The 22,568-nt window shown below is 31.9% G+C and overlaps 1 protein-coding gene across 1 annotated transcript in view; it reads left to right on the top strand.

Moving 5' to 3' along the window:
- Positions 1-432: 432 nt before the first annotated feature.
- LOC137390442 (leucine-rich repeat protein lrrA-like) overlaps positions 433-22,568 on the top strand; it is a 65,743-nt gene continuing 43,607 nt past the window's right edge. The window contains exons 1-8 of the mRNA XM_068076775.1: positions 433-547; positions 3,698-3,917; positions 4,022-4,156; positions 5,607-5,759; positions 10,265-10,402; positions 12,778-12,915; positions 20,368-20,505; positions 21,049-21,231. Of these exons, the coding sequence (XP_067932876.1) occupies positions 433-547; positions 3,698-3,917; positions 4,022-4,156; positions 5,607-5,759; positions 10,265-10,402; positions 12,778-12,915; positions 20,368-20,505; positions 21,049-21,231 (1,220 nt within the window). The remainder of the gene's footprint in view (positions 548-3,697; positions 3,918-4,021; positions 4,157-5,606; positions 5,760-10,264; positions 10,403-12,777; positions 12,916-20,367; positions 20,506-21,048; positions 21,232-22,568) is intronic.

Raw genomic sequence — 22,568 nt, 5'->3', positions numbered from 1 at the left:
TATTGCTATATTCTTGGTAACAAGTGAAATAAAGATAAACCCACAATTGAAATGTCTATTATATACTAATACAATATACCTGCAGAGAATAACAGCACCCTAAAGATAGGCAATGCCCTAACTGTCTATTTTCTAGGTGGTGAAATATCAAAGTCAAATATATAAATGAAACGAAAGAAGTGAGAAACACTTCATTATAATTATTTAGACTAAGTTACTCAAGTACTTTAATAATCATTCAATATATTCATTAAGGTCAGTAGCTTTAAATTCCTGAACACTACACACATCAGGTGATGAATGTTATACAGCACTAGTCAATTATCAACCATTGATCTTTCATCTTCTAATTGTTTTAACAGCACTTCCACTACCCATACAGTAACTTTATGACAGAACTTAGCTTAGAAACTCTTTTCTGAAAGAAGGAAAATGGACAAAGATTTTGGTCAGAAAACTGGAGCTTCTTGTAGCAAGACTAATGCCCTCAGTGAAAAAGGGACAAAGAGTATTTATTATGAGAAGCATGCGGATATCAGGAAACCTGGTGAGTAGAGTAGTTGCTTTTTACTGTTTTTTAAAGAAATGAAAACAGAAACCTAGAGTATGTGTTTATCATTTAACACATTAGAAAGTTAAATCAAATGACTGACATACTAATTTGAAATTACAAATAATTAAATATTGCTAGAATTACCAGAAGAGTTAAATGGTCAAATGCAATCTCAGTTTATTATTTTATCAATGAGTAGTTCGTAAATGGATGTCTATTGTTAGTATATAATGGGTGTTTCTTTTATGAAAGCTAGGCTAGATTTTCATAATTTGATCAAGTTAGCTCAACTCAATGTTCACCTCATCTTATAAAAATATAGAGTGCTCCTTCAGGATACGATTACCCGATTTACAATTTTTTCACCTTTCAAAGTGAAACATGATGATTTTTTCACATTACCATACAAATTTTGTTTCATCATACAAATGCAACATAATTTTTGCGTTCAATTTTGGCAGTCGGTGTGCTTATCGTGTACATCAAAATATCAAATTCACCGAAATGCTGTTCGACGTAAATATTTTCACAATGCTTGAAAGAGACACGAAGACCGATTTCTCTCAGTTCAGCAATTCTCGTGTGTAAAACGGTAATATGTTGTCTTCAAAGCCAGTAGCAAAGTTGAATATGCGTATTTCTTCAAAGAGGTCAGTGATCAGGCAACATCTTTTAATCTTCTCAAAAAAGTTCGCTTCATTACGAAAACAACATTGGGTGGGTAGGTGTGCGTGCGTGTGTGCTTGCGTGCGGGTTTAGTAATCAAAATTTATTTGAGGTGAATTCAAAGTTTATGTTATACGCGCGTCTGTCTTAAAGGCAGGAACTCTCTATGGTGCATTATAATGTTAAATTTTATTGCAGATCATAACCGCTACATACTTTAAATACAATAAGGTTACTGGAGGTAACTATAGTTACTAAGGTTAACATACTATTTTTTTTACTAATTTTCAATATATACAGTACATATATAATATTTGGAGGATTTTTACCAGGGATGTTTGCATTATATAATTACTGTGGTTTCTATAATCCTACATATCATATTTCACCATATGATACCAACCCTGAAATGGATCAAAATCGCATCCTGTGGGTGCACTGCACTCTCCATTAAAAGTTTCCTAAAAATATTGTTAGGCGATAAAAACATAGTCGAGTGACTTTTAATTGAATTGCGATTATTCATGAAATATGTTCAAGGATTGAGCTCATTTGCCAATTAAGTCTCTGAAATCAAAATTTTCCAAGTAAATTGGCAAATTAGAAATTTATCTGTTCTCATCCGAACACAAAACAACGTCAATTTACAAAAAAATCAATTAACCCACTGATTCTGGCAACCGGTTAATTAAGCCATTCTTGCACCTGGTTGTCAGTATATGTTGTGGACTCTCCTGTTTTCACTTAGTAGTGTGGAGCATAGAATATTTTGACTAGCTCTTAATATTTCCTTCATTAGAATTGAGTCCAGCTATGCAAAATTAACTGTCATTACAGCCCTGATTATACTTAATAAATCTATCTACCAGACAAGGTTTTTCACTGGTACCAACGGAGCTAAGATGTGTTCAATATGATCTGCCAATTCAATTTTGCATTATCTTTAACATAATTATTTTGTTATTTAATTTTTCCAAACAAAAAGAGGCTCATCTCAACAAAAAGTTATCACTAAAAACATTCATCCAAGTTGTAGCCATTCATATAGTTTCAGCTCATATAATAGAAAAAATTACTGTACTGCAGTCAATTTAAACACTGTATGTATCGTATCTGTATATTCCTTTTCATCTTTGGTCCTAGAATATGTAGCTCCCACTAGTTGTATACACAGGTTGGTAGTGATCACCACTCTGGTCTTGTAAGTTCTTCGGCAAAGGTCAAAAATACAAATGATTTGTTGGTACATGAATTCCTCTGTTGTAACATACCATGTTGTACATTCGATGTTCCATCAGCCTTTCATGTGGTTTGAGGCTCCCCGCATCAGGATACTTGGGAATTACAAAATATTAAACGTTCATTACACTCTGATAACTGTTTGAATGTTGCTTGGAAGTGATATGACATCTAGTGAAATTAGCGGAAACAAACATTTAATTAGCTACCAAACTTATTATGGAAGCGTCAGTACTTTTAATATGTCACTTTTAATGGACTTTGTTTTATAAGGTCTGCAACCTCTTGCTCTTCTGCAACACACTAAAGTTCAGTCTGAGAAACATAATGCCACAAATCATAATTGCTGCAGCACACATTCATGTCTCTCTTTCCTCATGCTTCCCAGATTCCACACTGACACCTCTGCTCTACTGGTGAAGTCAAATAAACATTCTGTAATCAATACAATGAATGTGATGAGTACATGTCATTTATATAGATATGTCGTTCTATAAGTTTAACTACAAAGTAAAAAAAATTTTAACAAAAGCATGCCAAGCCCACATTTTGAAGCTTTTTGGGTGGGAGTTGAAGGTTAGTATTGATCAATCTATTTTCCTCACTTTTTACCAGTGAAAAGTAAACATAAATTCTAATCAGGAATCTGATTTACTAGCCAAAACTGCTATAGAAAATTTGATGCAAATAATATTATAGCGAGGTGAGACATTCAAAAATTTATGAAACAATGATTGGTGATAGCAAAAAGGTATAATTTTGTTAATTAGTGAATGTATCCATGACTAGTAAAGTTATTACTTTTAGTTTAGTGTATATATACAATAGACTCAAAGTTCAAGGTAGACTTACCGCCATTCTCCTAGCTTCCTCTGCAGCATAATTCTGCTGATGCCTGTCAGCTGTAACTATAGGCTGTCTGCCCCAATCTTTAACAACCTGATGCTCGGGAAAGTCTGAGTCTTTTTCGCTGAAAACTTGAAACATTGTAAAAATTATGTTGTTCGTCAATTAATCATGTCGATTCAACGTGCGTGATTCAGTAAATTGATACATTTCCTAACGATGAAAATCTTCAAAATCACAGACAACGAGTTTGCTAGCAATAACATTTATTATGACCTTGAAATTTTTATGCTGGTGATTGGCTAAAAAAGATCGTATATTTTAATGACTTTTTTGGTGCAATCACATCTTTAAACATATTTTATTTATAATTGCTTTTTTTATCATTTTCAGCAACCAAACTGGGCTACAGACACTCTGGGGAGCCGGAATGGAATGGTGAGCTTACAGACCTCGTGTGTAAACATAGAAATGATGAGCAAGAAATTAAAACAGATATTGGAGAGCATCATATAACTCACCTAACAATTGATGGAGATTGCCACCTGTCACTAGTTGAAATTACCCCTCATGTGACGCATTTACGTTTGCAAAACACTTCTGCAGTAGGAAGGTAGGATCTGGGAGTTGTGCAATAAAAGGTATTTATACATTTTGGTATAGCTTATTCTCACAGTGTTTTCACAGGTTTAAATGGCTGTTTGGAATGTATTTTAGTCTGGAAACATTCACCAGCCTCAAGAAGTTAGAACTTTGCCGGATTGACCTCTCGCTAGAATGGCCAGGCTTGCTTGCAAATTCTCTTGATGAGCTTCGTGTGATTGACTGCAATATGAAAACTCTTCCCAGCTGGTAATTCAGTTAATTTGTTTAATATGATTCCACTACAATGCATTAGTTACGGAATAATGGTTACAATATAACAGAATAAATATACATACAGAATAGCATACATAATAAATAGTTACAGAAACATTGCATTATTATATTTTAAGAATGTTTTTTTACTAAAAGTTTGAAATTAGTCAGATGCTACCAGAAGGTTGTGGCATATGTGAGCTTACCTTATCATAGGTAATCCTTGCTACAATAAGAACTGTGCTTTTCAGTTTGTCTGTCTGAAGTCACACCAAGAGTGTTAGAGAAAGTATTGGACTGAACATGATATGATCTCTATTTAAACTTCATAAATGATAGCCTTATTTGTAGACCTAATTAATATACCTAAATATATTACCTAATATTATTATATTATATATATACCTAATATTACCTAAATCAATTGTTCTCTAGATTCTTTATTCACATTATAATAATGTTGCATTAGAATTGTTAACTAAATAGTAATTACCATATTACAAATTTTTACTAGTTGTTTGACCAAAGATCTAACGGTTCGTAAGTTGCTTAAATGAGATTTTTAACTGGAAACAAAGTCGCTCTCGATTTAGTTATAACGTAATTTTTAACTCTGGTATGTAAATGCATGTAATTAATTTATGGAACAGCTATGCTCACAATTAAAGATTGAAAAATATTGTTTGATTGTGATTCATGTTTTTTCAAGTGACTGACAGCAAAAATATTGTTAATATATAGGATGGTGTGCAAAAATGGAATCTGAAGGTTGTTAATTCACATCAAAACTTGTGTGCGCTTCAAAAGTTGTTTGAACAGCACTTAGCTTTTTCACAATTTAGGAACTCACCAGCTTCACGTAATTTTATCGTGTAAAACAGGGAACATGATGCAGTTTGTGGAAACACCATGAATAAAAAATAGTCTCACTATTGATACCTGCACTAAAAAGGTAGTGTTCTTACATATTCTATAACAAACAAATAGATTGGATGATTTGTATATTTTCTAATTGCGGAATGAAAATACAGAAACAGTTTGTCGTCATTTTAACACCTCACACCAATGTCACTGATTTGAACTGGCTAGACTGTGATATGATAGAAATAACATGGAAGTATTTGTTTATAATATAATATATAGATGAATAGGTGACTAGAACTAAATATTTTAACAGAGGTTGAAACAATAAATATTTTATATTTTCGAATGTAATGAATGTAGCGTAGCGACTGCAATAGAGTTTCTTAAAAAGTGATCCATTGCATAAAGCAGATCGGATGACAAATCTATCAGTCAAGTCTTCACTTGGTGCAGCAGCCAATTGCTCTGAGGTGTTTTATGAGAAAATATACCAGAAATCAAGTCTGTATAGTAGAGTGAATAGATGATTTATTGAACTACTTTTCAATATATTCCTATTATTTATATCATCTGATTTCAGGTTTGAAAAGCTAAAAAGGCTAAAGGCATTGAGGATATCATGCTCTGAAGAACATTATAGATCCCTTCAATCTATTCCTGAGGTAGTGATCAAACTCACTTCATTGGAAGTACTTGGTTTGTCTAACAATGGCGTGAGACAAATCCCAGACAGGTATCGAATACATATGAAATTTGCTTCAATATTTGATACGCTTACCCTATCAATGCCTTACCGCATTTGACTGTTGCAAATTTAGCTACATCCAAAATATTCATACAATGTATTTTGATATTTCACCTCATAATGATAATGGCTGGTTATATATTATAATAAAGTTTATCAGTAGAGCTGCCCTGATTTTGGTATCGGAAACGGTAACTTACTGAGTTATCAAGTGAACTATATTGTTATTACTGTTACGTGGAATGTTGTCAAAGCTTGAGAGAATCTTTTTTTTCTTCAGACCATTAGATGAACCGAGACAAATTATTGTATGCTTTTGCCTAATTTTGCTTGTAAAGTTATTCAATATTGTTTTAGATTCAGTTATTCTTTATTGTCTCAGAATAAGTAAGCATCCGATTGTGAGGAGTTCTTTGGTACCCTAGGACACCTATGTATTCGCGTCACCTAACGTTCGCATTTTCGCGGAGTCATCCTCTCGCGAAAACTTCATGAGCAAAACTAAACTATCATAACAAGCGAGCAAAAACGTGAAGTTAAGTGGCTTTAATCATTGATATCCACAATAAAATAGTCATAATAAAAATGCAGGTAATTGTCGTGTGTGGTTGGAATCAATGGGAAATTTCTGGTAAACTCATAGCTAATACACCGACTGAGCAGCATAGCGAAGCAAATTAAGATGATATCAGTTTAGTCACCGAATTTGTAACTGATGAAAATGAAAGTCTGGTAGGTGAAGTCATAAAATTGAATAATAATTTTTGTAGTGATGAATTTTATTACCAACCAAAAACAATAACAACCCTCATCAGATCCAACCACGTTATACGTTTTGGTTGTTATCTATTTTCTTCTTCTTGGGACTTGAGTGTGAAAGAAATGTGAAATTCACGGCAGAAGGGACCTAGACCAGTATCGTATAGTTTCACATTCAACATGTGAAACTATACGGCTCTGACCTAGACGTCATTGATAGTCCAAGATACACTTGGCAGCAAGTGATCAAATTGAATTATCGATCTCACCCACTCATTTCAATCTGCGGTTTACAAATACGAGCTAGTCCCTAATTGATTTTTTTTCTTATTAGCAAACTGGACCTGAGGAATGTAATCTGTGTTTTCCACTGCATTTATTTTCACATCACTATATTTTCGCACTCATCAGAGCCACGAAATTAAGTTGCAGCGAACTTTTACTCTGTGTGCTACTCACAAAACTAATTACTAGCAAAATAAAAGTGTCCTCGGGTAAGTAATTCATGTGCAAAATATTTTAGCATGGGTGATCGTTAGTTTTAATATAATGAGAGCTGTGTCAAGTGAGCTGTCGCCTCACTAAACAATTTAAAAAGAAGGTTTGCATCGCACAGGGAAGAAACCTGAATATTTAGATTCCGGCTAAACATGATACCATCTGCACCACTCAAACACCTTCCCACATCTAAGAAAACTTGTATAAATACTTATTACATGTAACAATATCTTAGGTACTGGTACTGTCAGTGTACTAGCATTAATATACTTCTGATACATCACTTTTATTTTATGGTTCACATGCCAATTTAATTCAGATTCCTTTAGTAATCAGAGATAACTTCATCAGAATAATTCAGCATCCTTCAGTGCTAAAACACAGTTTTAAATTAAGGCAAAATGTTGGAAACCTTTTATGGTTATAACTTTTTGGTAGACATTTGTAGCACGTTTTTATGATATTTTAAATAGAAAGTTGATGATAAAGAGTTGATAGGTTAAAGAAAGGATCTTATTGTATAGCTGTGTATTACTGCTGTGTTTAGAGCAAACTTGTACCTTTCAGCAAATTTAATACAACTAAGGCTAAAGATCCGGGCCGTATCCTCCTATACTGTAGCTACTGCCATAGCAGTACCATTTTTTGAGGCTCAAAATTCAAGAATTCATGTCATTTGTGCTTGATTTTAACACTTTGGCCAGGGAAATGATCAAAATGTCGTTTATCGGTTGCTTGGGGAAACGACACTCATGTCGCTTTCGGTAGACATTTATAAAGCTGCCATCTCATAACGTTAAACAAAGGATATGAATGTTAGTAAGTTTTAAATATCATCAACAAGATATTAGCCGATAAATTCAGATATGAAACGATTATCCGAAAGGCGTTGCTTAGTGCTAAAGAAATCGTGCCTCCTTGAAAAGAATAAATGCAGGAAATACCAGTCAACATCAGCTCGACTCTCAAAACAGTAAAATAAAACATTATTTGAACCGTCGATCGTAAGTGATTTTTGGTGTGATTAGAATAACAATAATTCAGGTGATAGAAGTGATGTAAACTTTTTAAACTTTTATTATACTTGAAATATACAGAAAAAAACGATCGTTATGGTAGCTCGCATGGCAACGTTATAGCGTCGGTCTCTACCAAAAGGAATGCTTCCAAGCATTTCGTACAGAGACAATTGTACATGGTCGTATTTTTTGTAGTAGTAGATATGTAAATGAATATTTATGTACAAAAGATTGTGTTCATAGAAATAAATTTAAGTTTGAGCTATGCATGTAACATGCATAGCTCAAACTTGTATCTTCTACTACTTGCTCAGTATTATAGACTATAGTATAAGTGCATTATTTTTAACATGGTGCTCTATTAATTTTACTTTTTAACTTTGCAATATTATTTAATAGAATTATTTCATAGGAGACTACTCCTCTCCTACACCATTCAGCATTGTACCCAGTGATAATTCTACCTCATGTTAGCTGTGGCCAACCCCTTTAGCAGTTCTTATTTACATTATATTTTTAATAAGCGTTGTTAAAGACAATCTCAATAAACAGTTTTATATTGGGGGTTCTTTTATATTTTGTGACGATTCTGACGACTCGACGATAGGGATATTTAAAAAGTGACAGACGAGATGACCATTTATCAATGTAGGTGATGAGGTGACGATGATTTTGTAAGTAGGATTACTAAAGGTGGGCTGCACATAACAAATTTTTCGTTGGTTCTGAGTTCTGGCCGAAATCATGAAAAACGCAGAATTAATCGGTTAAAATTCACAGAATTATTTAAGCTGTGCCTGCTCACAGAGTTTGTCGATGAAACGCTTTTAATTGATTAAAAAAATTATTAGCGAATACGATTCCACCAGCTTTAGCAATTACTATGGTCCAAGACATGTTTCGCGACACACAATAAAAATACGAAAGCATTTCAACATAGAACACACGATGTAACTGTTTAAGTCGTGCTATTGTTTGTTAGCGAGCACGACTCTAGCAAATTTTAAGATATATGTAGTCCGAGAACATAATGTGACACAAAAGAAAATATTACAGCAAGTTACCATAGTAAATACGATGCAACTGACTGGCTTGCGCTAGAGATGTCAACATGTTCTACCACAAAGCTTTTGCTGCTAAAAAGGAAATACAATTAAAAAATAAACAAATCGTAGCTATAGCGTCCAAACAATAAATACATTCAATAACGCAATCTAAGCAGTTGCATCGTGTGTACTATGTTGAATTGCACTTATACTTTTATTGTGTGTCATTATACGTTTCTTGGACTATACTAATTGCAAAAGCTGCTGGTATCATGCTTGCTAGCACGATTCCAGCAGCGCAGAATAATTCTGCGTGTTTCAATCATTTCGTGATTTTGGTTAGAACCAACGAAAATTTTGTTACATGTAGCCGTACCTTTACTAACTTATTATTTGTTCATAAATCACAATGGTGAACCGAAACTTCACTAGTTTTGATTTGAAGCATCTAGCTCAGCATTTTTAGACTGCCAAGCAATTAAAGCGATGAAATGGCACGACATTGACAGCAAATCCGTTTCCAAGTCTGTGACTGACAGTGATTATTGAAGACAATCTCGGTCTATTTTCAGTACAAGAAATATAGCCATAAAAACTTAAGACGGCTGTTACTCTTCGCGGAGTAATCAGCAACGCTCCCAAACATCACTAATATGTTTGTAAAGGTCGCTGGTTGAGCCATGCTTTTGGGTTAGCGGAAGTTTAAACTGAGCGAGTTTCATATTTTCAACGCAACCCAGTGCCACCAGAATAGATATTTGTATTAACATAGTGAATGTGAAAAAAGAGGTTGTTTTTGTTACCAACTTGAAAAAGGTGACAGTGATTTTAAAAGTGACGACAGTGATTTTAAAAGTGACTATTCTGACGACAGCTTTGTGTGGTAGGACCCTCTATATTTAGAAAACTGGATTATAATGTCAAATTTGCTGTTAGAACATTAGGAGCCCCATCAGGAGCCAAGTGTGCTAGATTTGCACCAGTTTAACTAGTTATACTAAAAGAATTTCTGGGGGGAAACCCCCGAACACCTCTCTCCCCCACCGAGAGGGCGCTAGGCACTTCTCTTGGACTCTTGCTGCAGTATCATTTTCAAACAGGTGGATACTGCCCTGCTAAAGATATGAACATTTCATGAGAGAAAAATCGGTTTAATATAATTCATTTGCAGCTTGGGCTCTCTGAAATCGCTGAAAAAGTTGGATCTCAATAGAAATCCTATTGAAGTGCTTCCTGAGTCTATCACTGCATTGGGTTCATTACAAGAGCTGAACCTGTCGCGTTGCAAGATAAGCCAACTCCCAGAGAGGTAAATATACACATAGTTTGTATGAACTCATTCTATGAACAACTTTTACTACTTATTGATGAGCAGCCATGTTAACTTGTTGGTGATTAAATATTGAAGTTTATAAGTGGGTGACTTTACCTTAAAACTGTTAAAATATGATTAAAGTGTAGTAATTATCAACGAAATTTATGAAGTTTTATTTTTTTTGTCATGAGCACATTTCTTAATCTAAAATATTGTATTATTACTATTATTAATCTTAAGTATTAGTATTGTTATTGCTGTATTATTGGGATTACTTAAACCTCAAGTAGTCTAAACCAATTTTAACCTGCACTGAGTTTTCATCGAAGCCGCTGTTAGTGATTAAAGATGGACTTCTCTAAACTTATCAAACTGTAACTGGCAGCCACATGAGAGTGCTAAATTTTTTTAACAAGGTTTAATTCTTGTTAGTTAATAATATTAAATATATTAATGCTCACCGTAAAACTTTATGATAGCAATTTACAGACCAAAATTTGTTTACTTTCCTACAGCAGTGGTCCAACCTTTTTCTAAATTTCTGACAGCAATATTTAAAGTTCTTCCAAACCTATCACACAACTGAGTTCTTTATACATACTAAAGATAGAGTGGACCAACATTACTCATTATTATTAATAATGAAATTGTTTGCCAACCTTCAAGGAAGCTAGAAAATTGATAGGGATAGGAAATGGTAAAAGAATTTGATGATAGAGTTCATTCAAACTACAATTTTGATGGATTAATAAATCTGAACACTTAATGTGAATTTTTCTGTTAGAATTCTGGCAAACTCTAAGCACGCTGTTATCTCTATATGTTGTCTGTTTTCGAAACAGCAAAAAAATTACATTTTATGCCCAGTGCATGCTGAAATTAAAATCTTTTTGAACTATTCACTTTTCAAATTACTTGAATGTTAGTTGGGAGGACTAATAATACCTTGTCATTCATTCAAAAAATAATGTGTAAATAACTGGACAATTATTTTAAACATTTCCATGTAGGCGCTAAACAATAATTTTCTGTATTGTATTTACATATACTGATATATAATACATATACTTTTATATGTAGAATATATTTACTTTCAGCTGACCTGAAAAAACAAAAATTTCATTATCAAAACACAGCTGTCTGTCAGCTAGAACACTTTTAGCTTGAAGGTAAATTATATCACACTACGCTTATGTTACATGTGTTTATCCAATAATTTTCAAAAGTTGACCGGAAAGAATTTAATGGTGGTTCTTCAACTTTTCAAATGTTTGTTGGCCTTTTTTCAGTTAAAGAAATTATTTGTGCTATTTCATTCTGTATGTATTATCTGTGAAATCATATAAAACAATATTTTTATTTCACTCCAAACTAATGATGTGCAGTAGCTTCTGTACATATTAAAGTCAATGCATAGTATGTCGGAGTGCCCTGTATAATCTTATGTTATCTTATCATCTCATGAAGTAAATGCACCATACAGCTTCACTAATGTTTAATTTTTAATACCGCCTAAATTTAGTCAAGCAACCGTAATAAAATATGAATCAGATTTAATTTACAAATGTCGAATGGAAATAGGATTTCGGTTGGCACAGAGTATGATTTCAATTTTAGTTCACTTAAAACTAGTATTTTTGTGATAGTTCAAACCATAGAAATGCTGAAGCTCAGTTCTTAACTAAATTTTCAGCACCCATATTTAATAATGACTCTACTTGTATACTGTTAGATCACTGAGTACTCTTGTCTCAACATTTGAATAAATCATATTAAACTGGTAGATACATGGTATTTTACACAAAATATTGTTTTAAAATTGAATTTTCTAAGCTTCAAGAAGTATCACAGTATTTAAAATAGAAAAAATAATGTAAAAAACTGTCAGAAAATTATAGTATGAAAGAGCAACAAAAAATATATAAGTTCTATTATTTCAAATGTTGTGTAGCTTATTCTAGAGTAACTTATAATATGCCTTTCTACTGCCTCTATCAGAGAGATACTTATTTACCTCTAAATCTCCATTTATTTTGTTATATGCTTTCAATGGTTCTTTTAGCTAATGTGTGATAATTTTTGAACATACATTAAAGTTATTTATGAAGAAATTTACATGAACCAACAAAAATATAAATATTACTGTGTATTTCCTAAAACTTACGTAACTCAATGTGATGATTTTAACACCTTGTGTTCAAGTAGCTTATTTGTATCAGTGACTACTGTACCTCAGGAGTTTTTGGGACTTAAACCTTTGATTTATTTGTACTCATATCTCTCCTGAGTTTAGCAAATTTAATAAAATTAAGGCTAAGGATATGAACATTTAATGTAAGAAAAATCTGTTTAATATAATTCATTTGCAGCTTGGGCTCTCTGACATCGCTGAAAAAGTTGGATCTATCTAGTAATCCTATTGAAGTGCTCCCTGAGTCTATCACTGCATTGAGTTCAATAGAAGAGCTGGACCTGACATATTGCAAGATAAGCCAACTCCCAGAGAGGTAAATATACACATAGTTTGTACGAACTGCAATGAAGTTTTTATGAGCAGCCATGATAAATTTGCTGCTGATTAAATATTGACTATTAAAAGTTGGTTACTTTACCCTAAAAATGTATTAAAATAGAATCAAAGTGTAGGAATTATCCAAAACTTTCATGAAGTTTTATTATTTTTCTAATACGCACCTTTCTTAATCTAACATAGTAGATTACAATTACTATTATCAATCTAAAGTATTATTATTGTTATTGCTGTATTATTCAGATTACTTAAACCTTGAGTAGTCTGAGCCAATTTTAACCCGCATCGAGTCTTGACCAAAACCGCTGTTATTTATTAAATATGGACTTCTCTAAACTGATTAGACTATAACTGGCAGCCACATAAAAGTGCTAAATTTTATTTCAAAGATTTAATTTTGGTTAGTTATGAACATTAAATATGTTACTGCTCACCATAAAACTTTCTGATAGCAACAGACCAAAAGATGTTTACTTTCCTACAGCGGTGGTCCAACCTTTTTCTAAACTTCTGACAGCAATATTTAATCTCCTTCCAAACCTATCACACAGCTGAGTTCTCTCTATACACTAAAGATGGAGTGGACCAACAGAACCTATTAATATTATTAATGAAATTGTGGGCCAACTTTTAAGGAAGTTAAAAAAATGATAAGGATAGGAAATGAGAGAAAATTTGATTAAAAAGCTTATTAAAACTACAATTTCAATGGTTGTATAAATATGAACGATAATTGTGAAATTACCTGTTAGAATTCTGGAAAAATCTAAGCACGCTGATATCTCTATATGCTGTTGGTTTTCAAAACCGCTAGATACTCAACACTTTATGACCAGTGCATGCTGAAATTGAAATCTTGTTGAACTATTTACTTTTTTAAATTTCTTGAATGTTGGATGGGAGGGCTGATAATACCTTGCAATTCATGCAAAAAATTATATGTAAATAAATAGATACTTATTTTAAACATTTTAATGGAGGAGCTAATCAATAATTGCCTGTATTGTATTTACATATACTAATACATAATACATATACCTTTATATGTTGAATGTATTTACTTTTGGCTGACCTGAAAAAAACAAAAAACTCGTTATCAAAAATACAGCTGCGTGTCAGTTAGCACCCTTTTAGCTTAAATGTAAATTATGACACACTACGCGTACGTTACATGTATTTATTCAATGATTTTCAAAATATGAACGAATGGAATTTAAACGTGGTTCTTAGCTTTTCAAATGTTTTTTGGCTATTCTTCAGTTCAAAACACTATTTGTGCTACTTTGCTTTGTAAATATTATCTTTTAAATCATATAAAACAGTATTTTTATTTCACTCCAAACTAATGATGTGCAGTAGCCTATGTAAGCATTGAAATCAATGCATAGTATTTTGGACTGCACTGTATAATCCTATGTTATCTTATCATCTCATGAAGTAAATGCACCATACAGTTTCACTAATGTTTAATTTTTACCACCACCTAAATTTAGTCAAGCAATCATAATAAAATATGGATCACTTTTAATATAAATGTTGAAAGGAGTTAGGACATCGGTCAAGACAGTATATGATTTCATTTGTAGTTCACTTAAAACTATGGTTTTTGTGATAGTTCAAACCATAGAAATGTTGAAGTTCAGATCTTAACTAAAATTTCAGCAACCATATTTAATAATGACTCTACTTGTATACTGTTAGATCACTGAATACTCTTGTCTCATCATTTGAATTTGACCAATAAATCATATTAAACTGGTAGATGCATGTTATTTTACATACAATACTATTTTGAAATTTAACTTTTTAAGCATTGAGAAGTATCAAAGTGTTTAAAATGAAAATAATAATGTAAGAAATGGTAAGAAAAATATTGTATGAAAGACCAACAAATGATGTCTAAGCTCTAGTAGTTCATATGTTGTGTATTTTATCCTAGAGTATATCGTAACATGCCTTTATTATGCCTCTACACAGAGAGATACTGATTTACCTCTACATATCCATGCATTTATTGTATACTTTCAATGGGTCCTTTAGCTTATGCATGATGATTTTTAATCGTATCTTTCCTGAGTTTCCAATATTTGTAATCAATTGAAGATTCCCATATAGTAGTGAACAAGTAATTGTGTTCTTCACACCAGTAATAAAGTTTTTGGATACATAGATTATTATATGATGTATTCAATATATCATATTTGTAATATAAAAACACAAAGATAGGATTTGGGCTGTTTTTTGGCAGTAACACAACCTGTTTTACAAATTGGAATGGTTAATTATTACGTTGCTAAACAAAACTAATAATAAATGTAAGTATATTGTGGAGAGTTTTGCCAAATAAAAAAAATGTGGACCAAAAATAAATGGGTATTAAGCTCAATATTTTTCATACAATTCACAAACTTTGCATTCTAAAGATGGTCATCAAGACTCACTATATTATTATGAAAGGGTTCTGGCACTTGTCTATATCTATATTTAAGACAACACAGCTTGACTTCTTCTACAGGTATTCAACTGCGAACTTGAACGAGTTCGTTGATCCATTCTTTAAAATGAATTGACTTCAAATAATGGAGTTAATAAATAGTAGTTGTTTATTTATGGGATCTTACATATCTAACTGACTCTACTACCTACTCTGTCTTCATCTAAAATGTAGGCTTCCTTATACTGTAAATGATAAAGGCGGCAAATGCCAGCCGAGATTCGCACTAGCCGACCGGTGTAGCCAGTGCGGTTGATATGATGATTTGGTATTTGATATGATTTGACTGGTACTGATGTTTTGGTGACTCAGCAGATATTAGAGAGGCCTAAAATAAGTATCATAACATTTACTGAATATTAATTAACAAATAGGAAGCCTATTTAAAACACTAAAAGAACTGCTTGTACCAAAATCCTTGACAGCTGTGCTAAATATTTGTTAAGCGAAAATGATGGTTGATACCTTATTATATAGAAGAAATTTGGCACAATATTACTTAGGTTTTAAACTGTATGTAAAAGTAAGCTCTATTGATTGAAATTTATTGCAGTAAAACAAATTCTTGTTCTCAATACATAAAATACAATCTTTGTAACTTTTCTGTGTATGTATTTTTAGAAAACCTTAATTTGCTTTAGTTTATTGGATCGTAAACTTTGTTTAACTTTTGCGTGTCAAAAACTAATATAGCTTTTTGGTTGAGAATGTTGTATATAAACTATTACATTGTTTATATAAAAAATATTTGACAAATAAGTTGAATGTTACATTTGCTAATACAAAAAACCTTGCTACATAATATTTAGGCTACTGTTTGACACATGTATACAAATAAATTATACTGATTAAAAACAGTGGCAATAAATTAAACTCTTTGCCTCAATGCATGAGAGTTAATCCTTGTAAGTTTTCTATTGATCTATTTCTACTAAAAAATTACAGCCAAAACCAACCCAAAAACAGAAAAGGGAAAATATTTAGCCTGTGACAAATTTGAAGTTTGGTTGAGTGAAATACATTCTAAAACTTGGCTTCAAGTGTTTATTTACTAAGCTAAAGTCATTTAAGCTACATGTATATTCAACGTGTATGTTATATGTCTATCTCAAAGATAGAAGCTTTCTGCTGCATGTAGTGTGTGTAGTACATTGTAATGTTTCAATTTATTACAGATCCTAACCACTGAATACACTAAATTTACTGTAGGTAACTATAATTATTAAGGTTACCGCATTGCTTGTTGCTTATTTTAATATGTACAGAACAAATATAAAAAATTGATGATTTTTACTCGGGTGTTTTTGCATTCAATAATTACATATGCTATAGGTTGCTATACCGCTCTATGCGACCTTGTCGCCTTACAGTGCCAACACAAAACAAATTAAAAACATGATACGAAACAAAACTTTATACAAAACCATTTTTCATTGTTATCGAAGCAAACCAGACATTATTTGGCTAATAATAGTTAACTAATTCACAGTTACATTTAATTTTTAAACACTTTTACACTTGTTTCATTTTTTCTTTTAATTTGTCTCAACTGCACGGAACACTTTGTTCATGATATGAAAATTAAAAGTTACAATGATAACTATTTTTGTGTGTTAACCTACGTAAGATAACTTTTCTGTGCAGAGACTTTTTTGACTTTTTGAGCAACATCGGTCATTCACCTAGGCGTGAATGACCCGAAAATCAAACAAAAGGCTTTTTCGTGAACAAGAACAAATTATTTTGGACTATATTGCTCTTATAGAGGAACCAACTTGTTGCGAGCCCAAAAGCTTTAAAAACTTTTAGAGGACTATAAAGCTTAATTTGGATATACAAAAGAAAGACGTCTTATTTGACAAGTACAGAGCTTACTCATTTAGTCCTAAATTAAAAAAGAACTACATACAAGCTAAAAATAAAGTTTCATCAGCTATCAAAGAAGCAAAAGCTGATTAGTATTCTCATGAAATACGAAAAAATTTAGGACCCCCCAGAAAGCTTTGAAATATAATAAATAATCATTGTGGACGAAACCAAGATAAAACCCAAGAATTTACTGAGCTTTTAGACTCTAACTCTAAAGATATAACTGATGACAAACAAATAGCTGCATAAATTAACATTTATTTTATAGAAATTTGAACCAGACTTGTGTAAGCTTGTTCTAATACAAATATAAAGCATCAAGTGTCAAGGATAAATACATTCCAAGATTAATTTCGTAGACGTTCATGAGTGTATTGTTCAGAGCATTATTGCAAATCTAAATGAACACAAAGAATAAGGCATAAATGGAATGTAACATGGCATTAAACAATGGCATAAAACAATGTGTTTTCCTACAAAAATGAAATGTGCTAAAGTTTTACCCATATTTAAAACCGGAGGGAATAAGCTGTTATCTATCAACTACTAGCTGTGATACCCGGCGTTGCCCGGGTAATAAAAAAGTCTTTGGACAGAAAATTGATGTGTATTTAACATTAATTTAACAACATTTGCCACTCTAACCTTCAAACTACATATCATGAGAAAAGTGTTTTGTGTAATTGAAATGAATTAAGAGAGAAAATAAAAACGACTGTAAAGGTTTTTAAACTTTTTCTAGATGCATCCTCATCTACATGTAGATCAAACCCTGCACTTTACACGGTGTTTGCAATTGTTGACCTTGCAAAACCAGATGGTTGATTAGTGCAGGTGTTACCCTGCCGGTCTACTAATGTGAATGTCACAAATTGGAGTATCGTCAAAAGTTGTTTTGATCTTAACCTTATCCTGGGATACAGAGAGACAATGAACTGGTAGAGGCAATTATTTTTTTATAATAAAAATCTTGTTCTGCTTTCTCGTAGATGCCTACAATATCTGTTATTAGTTTTACTTTATAGAATAGACTTCGCTGTTTAGCAGCAATTGGCAAATCTTTGTGAATGTACATTGAAGGTCTACGCTCCCAATCAACTTATTGTAAAAGTACCTCAATCATGGTCTATAAAACCAGTGAAGTTATTGAGAAAATTTTTTGCTGCAAACCAATAATACTGCAGTTGTGGGACAGCTTACCAATTAAAAACTAAAGTTCCATCGATTGTTTTTTTTACTACCAAAACAGAGAGTTTGGCCGTACCTGTATTTTACTGTTCTTATAAAACAAAATCTTTACTTTCCTGGAATAGACGATTTATCTCATAAGAGTCTACTGTATACTTAAATGTCTAGTATTTTGTAAAAATACTTTCCTTAAAGTTTTGAGTTTATAGTGGTTTCAAATAGAAGTTAGGCGTGCCGGTAACACCTATGGAAAGCATATTAACTCAAAGGCATTTCTATTTTAAGTCTTAATTATCTCTATTGACCCTTTCACACTTAGTGGTCATTTCACCTGAGTAATCTTACCACATAACTGTCAGAAGCAACATTGTCATTTTTAGATGCTGAGTCTTTATAATCCATAAACTGGAGTAAATAAATTTCTACATTCGGCATATAAATTATTATGATCCTTAGGTCAAACCTCTAATGTTTGCCTACTTGTCATTGTTAGTTTTCATAAATTTGCAACGTGAGTTTGTGAAAGAGTTTTTTATTTATTTGAGTCGATTGAGTTAGCAATGCAAGAATATGTGTATATGTGGAATAGCAAAGCTTATTAGCTGCTATTAAACTAATACAATAATTTCATGATTAAAACAGGAATATTTGTCAAAACATTAGCACTTTTGTTCTTGTTCGGTTTATGTAAATTTATCACTATTTTTTATGATGTGATAATAGTCAGAAAACTTCGGTAAAAATTTAAAAATTTGTAATGTGAGTTGGTGAAAGTTTTTAATTATTTGAGTTGATTGAGTTAGCAACATAGAAATATGTGTATATGTGGAATAGCAAAGCTTATTGGTTGCTATTAAACTAATACAATAATTTCATGATCAAAACAGGAATATTTGTCAAAACCTTAGCACTTTTGTTCTTTTTCTGTTTATGTAAATCTATCAAGATTTTTCATGATGTTGATAATAGTGAGAGAGCTTCGGTGAAAATTTAAGCACTGTGACAAACAATCAAACTGTAAATATATTACTCACATGTTTTCTTTTTGAAAACCTTTGGGGTTTTATAAAGCAATGTTGAGACTTTCTGAATTATCAAATAGAACGTATCATTTTTTTTGTTATACAGAATGTTTTCATAGCTTGAGATAAAGATCATGTTTTGTTCAGACTATTAAAGGAACTAACAGCAAGTATTTACATAACAACTAATTAAAACTACTTATTTTAGGCTTTGGTATAATTTTGTCTGTAAAGTTTATCAATAGGGTCATTGGATGCAGTTATTCTTTTATTATCTCAGAATAAATGGGTAAACGATTGTGAGGAGTTATTTGCAGAGTATTTCTTGTGCAAAATTTTTTAGCATAGGTGATCTTTAGCTGTAATATAATAAGAGGTGTTTCGGTCGCCTGGCTAAAAGCTTTAGGAAGAAGGTTTGCCCCGCACAGGAATCAAATCTGAATATTTAGATTCCAGCTAAGCATGATAACATCTGCAACACTCCACTGCCTTTCCATATATACGACTATTTGTAGGAATTGTTATTATCCATGACAACCTGTCAAGGTACAAGGGACTGCCGGTGTAATAAGATTTATAATTCTCCAACATCACTTTGTTTTCATGGTTCACAAGCTAATATAATTCAGCATTTGTTAGTGCTCAAACACAATGAGCAAGTAAAGCATGTCTAAAACCTTGTAAGGTTATTACTTTTTGGTAGACATTTGTAGCTCATTTATATGATGTTTTAAATAGAAAAATTAATTAAGAATTGATAGACTTAAAAATGTTTCTTACTGCATTGTGAGAAACCAAAGATAAGGATGTGAACATTTCGTGAGAGATAAATCTGTTTATTATATTTTATTTGCAGCTTGGGCTCTCTGACATTGCTGAGAGAGTTGGCTATTTCTATGAATCCAATTGAGGTGCTCCCTGAGCCTATCACTGCATTGAGTTTACTAGAAGAGCTGAACCCGTCACATTGCTACATAAGGCAACTCCCAGAGAGGTAAATATACACATAGTTTGTATGAACTCCTTCCAAGAACAACTTTTACTACCTATTGATGAGCAGTCATATTAAATTGCTAGTTATTCATCATTGAGTTTTATAAGCTGTTGACTTTACCTGAAAACTGTTAAAATAGAATTAAAGAGCACTTTGATAACACTTTGACAACAAAAACCAATTAATGTCAAAGTGATGATCAAATAAAGTTGGTGTTCAATAAAATAATTGAGCTGTATTTTTAGTTCTTGTCTTATAGTAGCCTTCCAATAGTTCAGAATAACTAAATTTCTTTTTCATTAATTTACACCTAATTCATCCCAAGTTAAAGCATAAACATAGAGTGCACAAACTTAAATATCACAGTAATTTTATAGTAGGTGGAGTGGCTAGCTACCCTGATAATTTGATAGAATGTGATTAATTAGATATTATGCATTTCTGAGCTCTAAATTAAACTCCTATTTTTGGCTTTGGGTTGACATGAATTATCAGTTGAAACAGATTTGTGTCAATTAAATTCACTTATATTATCTTATTTAGTTTTATACAACTTCAAAAGCTAAAGGTTCTGAGGATCACTTGCTATTCCAAACCTTCAGACAACATGTTTCCAAATATATTCAATTTTTCTGGCCATCAAACTGTTCCTGAGGTGATCACCAAATTGAATTCATTAGAAGAACTTGATTTGTCCAACGATCAGATCAATGAACTCCCTGACAGGTGAGAAATAACAGTTACTCTCCGGTTTTGTGGTAGCTGTTTCCTTGTATCAATGTTATTATGTTTATTTAAGTACAAAGACTTAACATACATTTATATAAAATACGTTACACTTCTCACAATCCAGATTCTCAATTCTTTACTGGTTTGTTATGAAGACCTTTGCCATGTTTTAATACTGTTTTTTATTGGTGGTAACTAGAATAAGCCATTAAATTTTAATACTACAATTTTACGGCAAAATGCTCTGACAAGATTAAAACATTTGGTCGTTTTTGTGGAATTGAAATACAGTTAGTCATTTTTTTCTAAATTTTTAATTTTCTCTATGTAACTTTTTAAAATTGGATGTTGCAAAATTTTTTAAACTGATTTTCAACCAGATAAGTTTAATGTTTAATCCAGTAAAATAATTTATTCCTTAAGAGAAGTCCAAAAGGTTTCATGCGTTGTTTCTGAAGGTAACACTGCTATTCGTTATCAAACTCTAGTTGGTGGTGTAAAGTAAGAATAAAATATCATATCCTTGTTTATGAAGAGTAAATCTACTCTAAATGCATTTAATTTTGCAACTACATTTATAGCCTGAAACATAATTAATGACATTTCCTTACACACTTCAACTTGTCACTATACTGTTTAAAGTGGTGTGATAGTTAGTAGAAGTCTGGTGTCAAGTTGTGTAAATTTCAATTTCATTTATAATTGAACTCATATATTGTAATCATGTTTTCTATTATTGGATAATTGGACTTTTTGCACTCTGCTGGGAATCTGAATCAATGTGTGTTTCAAAATTAACCTGAGTTAACAAAATGATTTTACTTTGTGTTGGTTTTCAGCTCTTTATAAAATTGAATTACATAATTGTTGTTACAAACGTTCCCTTTTAATGGTAATTCCCTGAGCTGCTAAAAGTGTCCAAGTTTCCGGATCTTTTAAATTTCTTCAAAAATAAGAAATGAAAAGATGATGGTCATCAAAACTGTTCATGTTTAATTATTATGTTCCTAAAAAAGCTTGTAATAAATGTAAGTTTATTGTAAAGAGTTTTGGCTGACAAAAAAAATTGTGGATCAAACAAAAGCAGTGTAAATTGTCTAATTTATAAAGCATGGTATCTTTTGACGTCTCAGAAGATTTCCAGGTATTTTAGAACATTGCTTAAATAATAAAATCATTTTAGTTTCCTTGTTGCCAGCTATTTATAGATTGCATACAAAATGATATTTGGAGAATTTTGAATTTTTGAATTTCTTGACTACATAAAAATTAGTTACCGACATTAAAAATGTCAATGTTCTGAAAACTAAAACACTTTGCATGATGTTAACTTG

This window comes from Watersipora subatra, chromosome 3, assembly GCF_963576615.1.
Source record: "Watersipora subatra chromosome 3, tzWatSuba1.1, whole genome shotgun sequence".
NCBI classification, from domain to species: Eukaryota; Metazoa; Bryozoa; class Gymnolaemata; order Cheilostomatida; family Watersiporidae; genus Watersipora; species Watersipora subatra.
Note: the sequence above shows the minus strand (reverse complement) of the source record. Positions and strands in the feature narration are given on the sequence as shown.